Consider the following 5,788-nt stretch of genomic DNA (forward strand, 5'->3'; position numbering starts at 1 on the left):
TTTGGCGGGTCCGGGCTGGGGATTCGAACCCGCCACCTTAGGTGTACGTGGCTGGCGCCTTAGCCGGTTGAGCTATAGGCGCCGAGCCCTGGCTAACGTTTAAAACTTTTTGTAGATAGAGTCTCTCTATGTTGCCCAGGCTGGTCTCAAACCCCTGACCTCAAGCAACATTCCACTTTGGCTTCTTAAAGTGCTAGGATTATAGGTGTGAGGCACTGCACCTAGCCAATGGGCCTTTCTTTCTAGAGCCTGGGACTCACGACAGTTACTTCAGCATCTCCTGAGTAAAATACGATGCATCTCTCTTGCATCACATGATGTGGGGCAAACCTTCTAAGGCTTCCCATGGTACTCGGGATCAAGTTCGCCTCCCCCAGGTGCTGCAGAATCTGCCCCACTTCTCAGTGACCCTCCTGCTGACTGTGGCCCCTCCATCCTCTCTTTTTTTCTAGGCTATGTTCAATCTGTGCAGACATAGTGGAAGTATCACAGTAACTTGGGGTTATGGAACCACAGCCGAGGAACAAGGGCAGAGAGGGGTGCATCTGGAGGCAGGACCAGCTACATGCTTTGTGGGTCCAGCAGAAAATGCAAATGCAAGTCATCTTCTTTAACAATTATACAGAATTTCAAGACTAGCAGCAGTAGAACATTAAACCAAACTGGGCGTTCCTAAGCATGCTGTACTCTGTGATCCACCCCAGAGGCCAAATGCCTGCGAGCGTGATCCTGTCTGCACAGTTAACCAAGGCATGACCCAGCACTGCACTGCATGCTCAGTTGGGCTGGTAACCACAGGGGATGTGCCAACACTAGACATGTCCTCAAAGACAGAGGTATTCCTGTTTCATGGGAGAGACAAGAGCTTCATCCTTGAGTTGAGGAATGTTCTAGCTCCAGGGTGCCTGCTCATCAGACACTCCATTCTGGCTATGTCCTCCCATTGTCAATTTAGTACAAGCTTAACTTAACCGTAAGGCCAAGAGCCAAGAAAACAGCAGACAGTGAGGAGAGAAAAGTTCATCAACACAAGCCAAGAAACCTCTCAACATGATAAAAGGAGACGTCTCCTCTTCCTCTCCCATGTATTTCAGCTTGTCCAATTTTCCCTTGGTTTTGAGTAACAGCCTCTTCCTAGTAAAGTAAGTTAATAAACTACAGACCACAAAAGGTTTTCATCAGGTACCCAAGCGAGTACTGGATCAATGCAGTGTTTGCTCTTTTGTTAACCGGCCACGGCTCTGGAAAGGCAAAGCAATCAAATCCTAATAAAATAATGAGAAATTCAAAATGCACAATTCTAATGATTTCTTTCCTTTAAAACAAGAGAGCCGTAGTGTAAAGTCCCTCAGATACTCGATGGGCCACAAAGCAGGCCCCTCAGTACCGCACTGTTTCTCTCTCTGGTCTCGGCAACTTCAACTTCTCTGATCCTCTCTCTCCACTGTCGCCCATGATTCTAGGGTCAAGTGCTACATTTTTACAGCAGGAGAAAGTGTTTTACATTGTGACCCACTACACAGGTATCCAAAGAATGAAAACACACAAAAGTTCTATGCACAGTGTACCCTGATATGTTTTTACTATATTTCATGGGTTTTACAACCCGCTCATAGGTTTGTGAACCCAGTTCGGAAACAACGTGATTCTGGATCCCACACATTATTATCCACACTCCTTCAGACTTTACCTCCGACTGTCTACCAATCCACAAGAATAAAAAATAGGCCGCTTTTCAAAAGTCAAGCATTTAAATCATTCCTCTAGCAGAAAAGCGATGAGAGTTGTACAGCTGGAGGACTGACGTCCAAGGCAGGTGGCAGGACGGAGAACAGGTTTTCAGAGCTAGAACTGCCAGGCTGGGAGCAGCTGAGCAGACGCAGAGGATAGAAGGGGGGGGGGGGGGCGGGGTGTACCCAGGTCTGGCGCCCTCAGTGTGGGCCCTCTGTCTACAGTGGTGCAGGTGACTAGTGCACTCCATACGCACCCACACAGAGAAAAACACAGGCAAACAAGGTGACCTAATCGTTTGTACCCTTGTATTAATCTGAAATTTTAAAAATTTAAAAATTAAAAATAAAGTGCCGTAGTCTCCCAGAATATCAGAGACACTCACATTCAATCCTCTAAAAGCATTTCAAAGAAAAGGTTTTTCTGTCATCTTTGAGGCTCCTGTCTCTGCTGTCTCTCTCTTGCCTTCTGTCATCTTCCTCCTCAAAGATTCTGTCTCACCCGTGCCCTTCCCTCTCTATTCTCTGGACTCCCGCCCAGTCTGAGGGAAAATCTTGGAATCCAGACACTTTGCTGCAGCAGCCAAACAAAGAGCCGTGTCCCCAGGCTGTGCCTTTAGTGGCTCTATTTCAAGAACACCCGCATATTCTGGCTGGCCTTCAGAATCTAGCACATCCCTCACTCCCACCCCAGCACACCCTCCCCACAGACCAAGTCTGTCTCTCCGCCTGCAGCTGCCTCCCTGCACATCACATGGCACACCATACAACGTAGTGTTCTCACAGGGTAAGATGGGGACACACTTGCTAAGAGCCCACCTCCCAGCTCTGTCCTCTGCACGCCGCCTGCCCGGCTGGGAGCATCCCTGGAATAACTGGCAGGAGGTGGAAAATGCAGGCTCTTTCTACTAGCCCACAGTGCCCCACCCCATGACACCACACAACCTTTCAGCTACATACAAAATTGCTTCTCCTGCCTGCTTCCACAATGCTGCTTCTGACTTGAGGTGAGAGAGGATGTATGTGGGACCCCTACCCAACATCAGAGGTTAGGACAGGACACAGGGTTCTCCTGGAGAGTCCTGCCTGCATTCAGCACCAGGAACGGTGAGTGGCACCACTGCACCTAGCAGGTTCATTTCTTTGCATGTGGGTGATGAGATCACGATCCCCTGTGAGGCTGCCCTCAGAGCCCAGCTTTAAAGCTGAGAACAGCAGCAGCCGGTCATGGGTGTGCACAGGAGCCTCTGTCCTGGCTCCCTCATCTTCTCCCCCACTGTGTTCTCTCTGTGGCCATTGTGCCATCACCATCTCTGTAGACCACCTTTAATCTTCTGGAGAACACAGCAGGAAACAAACAAATAGTATCTTGAGTTTTCTTTCCTAAGGTTCTCCCAGCCCTTGTAGAGCAGCAGCTCCTCCAGACAATCAAATGCAAGGCCACCCAAGCTCTGAGGATGAGCATTATGTACAAATGGCCTTTAAATTACACCTGGAATATCCATACTTGAAAGCTAGTCTGGCCTTTTCCCCACTCTACTTCCACAACCCCATCACAATGAAAGAAACGTGTCTACAGGAGGCTGTGAAGATAGAGACAGGACCCAAACAATTGGCCACAAATCCAGGAGATGTGTCAACTTACCTTGGTCAAATCCATTCCGAGCTTGAGCTGTGAGATGAGATGAAGAATTATACTACGCTGATCCTCCATGACGCCCAATTCTGTCTCTTCCTTATCTTCATTGTCACTTTTTTCATCTTCAGACAAAACCAATTCAGGGCCTGAGTTTGGCTAAAATGAAATCATCGATAAAAATCACCAGCTGGCCCAGCAGAAGCTAGAACGACAGCATGTGAACTCATATGTGTTAACCCATCCTGTCCCTGAAAGACTTCTCAGCAGCCCAGTGGGCACAGGAAACCATCTGGGGTGCAGACGCTGTGCTCCGGCCACGGTGCGTCCTTCCTCTCTCCCCATCCTCCCCGATTTTGACCCTCCAGGCTTCCTGCTCCTTCAGAAACTAACTATAGTGTAAGGTTATGAGCCCCCTGAATTTTGTCTATTACCAAACAACTCCTATTAACTTGCACGACTAAGGACACTTTATATCTAATATGATTTTTCCTGTTTCTAAATAAAAGTTGGATTGTCCTGGGACTGACTACAATTACCTTAGTTAAATAAAAGTTGGATTGTCCTGGGACTGACTACAATTACCTTAGTTATGAAATAAATACAAATATTATAAAATGTGCTTTGAGTCCATTTCTAGTCAAGTTGATTAGGATCGCAATAGCAAGTGTAAGAAAAATCTCCGACTTGGCATTAGTTTAGGGAGGGAGGCTAAAATGAGAACAGAAGGTAAAACACTTACAACTTTATAACCCTGGGACTCAGGCTGACCAACAGACACTGCTTTCCTCAGTGCAAAGTTTATTAATTCAATTGCTCGATTCCAATGTTTCAAATTGCATAGAAAACAGGCAAGTTAATCAACTGTGCCAGGGGGACTACTGAGCATAACATTTTCCAATACCTAAGTATCAAGAACTCCAGCTACAGTGTAAAGCTGTCCTGGGAACTGTGTTGAGAGAAGTAACCCTGTCCCCCTGCTCCACATTTATGTCAGTACGGTACTTGGCTTACATGTGACCAAGTGCACTCTGTACACAACACGGTACAGCTGTTCTCCATTATCAGTTTCAGGTCAGACATGATGATCTTAATATACAGAAATGCAGCAGCTCAAAGGTTTTAAATACGCAAGGATACAGACTTGCTCAGATGTCCATGCAAAAACCAATAATTTATTAACCTCATTAGACAGAAACACCTCACATCTAAAGGCACTTCTCATATTATTTCAGTGGTTAAGGTGTTTGTAATTGTCCAGGCTAAAATACACATGCTGGCCACTCCTCACCAACACTCCAAAGAGAGGAAATAAAGGTGCTCCTTCCCTCCTGGGGTAGGCACGTATATGCCCCCAAATTATTCTCAATCACTTCTAAATAACCCCCATTCTGGAGATGGTTTACAAGGCTTCAGTGAAACCCACAGAACTCTCCCAAAGCCAGGAGCCGAGTTTTCTTTCAGTGTGTGCCTGGTCCTCTACCCTCCTCATGATAGGTATTCCCTGACATCATGGGGTAAGTCCCTTAGAATATGCCAAAAGAACAGAGAACTCCTTACCCATCCTGTCCCTGAGAAGGCTAAGAGGGAGGTCTGGAGGCATGGGCTGTCCCAGTCTTGCACTGGGAAGTCCAAAGGGGGAGGCAGGAACCCAGAACTCACAGCTAGTGGCCCCGGGCCAGACCTCCAGCTCCCCCATGTGATACCCCATCTGCTGTGCTACAATGGCCACTACTGCCAAGGCAACTGCGGCTAGCAGCTAGGAGCCTGAACAGCTCACACTGGGATTAGCAGGCCTTCCACCCACCCACTCTTCCAGCTCTCCTCCCTTCCCCAGTAGGATGTCAGGTCAGGTTTAAGACGGGTGGCTGTCTCAGTTCACTGGGACCCTGCATTTCCCATCCCACGTCACTCAGACACAAATTCCTCCCAATGGCAGAGGAGCTGCAGCTGCTACCTCAGTGGAAATCCCGTGGAGAGCCACCTATATTAGCAGAATTCCCCTACTCCCAAGGGCTGGGAGGGCAGCACCTGGGCATTTTGCTTTGGGAAGAACATGGACAATCAGAAACAAGGACATCAAAGCTCCATCATGAATGTCAAGGAGTAGGTGGGCTGCAAAGTCCTTAAATGTGTCAGCAAGAGAAGTAGTTACATTTGGGGTACAATTATTCCTACTTGAAGTTAGCTCTTCTCACCAAGTATAGACTGTGAATTAAACAAATCAACTGCTCAAAGGAGGCTGTAGGAAGCAATGAATAATCTTCCTTCTACAGATATGATTTCCCACTTGTTCTCAAACCAGCATATGTGCTATCTCCATCTTTCCCACTTACTGCCCCACCCAGGGTGATGTGTGTACAGACCACCCGAGACCAGACCTTCTGCTGTCTGCTCTATTCAAACACTAAACCTAGCTCAT

General features: G+C 47.5%; 1 protein-coding gene across 2 annotated transcripts in view; it reads right to left on the bottom strand.

Annotated features, from left to right (window-relative positions):
* Window positions 1-5,788, bottom strand: part of OSBPL10 (oxysterol binding protein like 10) — a 306,798-nt gene that overhangs the window by 27,738 nt on the left and 273,272 nt on the right. For both annotated transcript variants that reach the window (XM_003781767.2, XM_003781766.3), the window contains one exon: window positions 3,376-3,525. In XM_003781767.2, coding sequence (XP_003781815.1) covers window positions 3,376-3,525 — 150 coding nt within the window. The remainder of the gene's footprint in view (window positions 1-3,375; window positions 3,526-5,788) is intronic.

The sequence above is a fragment of the Otolemur garnettii genome, unplaced genomic scaffold (assembly GCF_000181295.1).
Source record: "Otolemur garnettii isolate 467f Iridium unplaced genomic scaffold, OtoGar3 scaffold00002, whole genome shotgun sequence".
NCBI classification, from domain to species: Eukaryota; Metazoa; Chordata; class Mammalia; order Primates; family Galagidae; genus Otolemur; species Otolemur garnettii.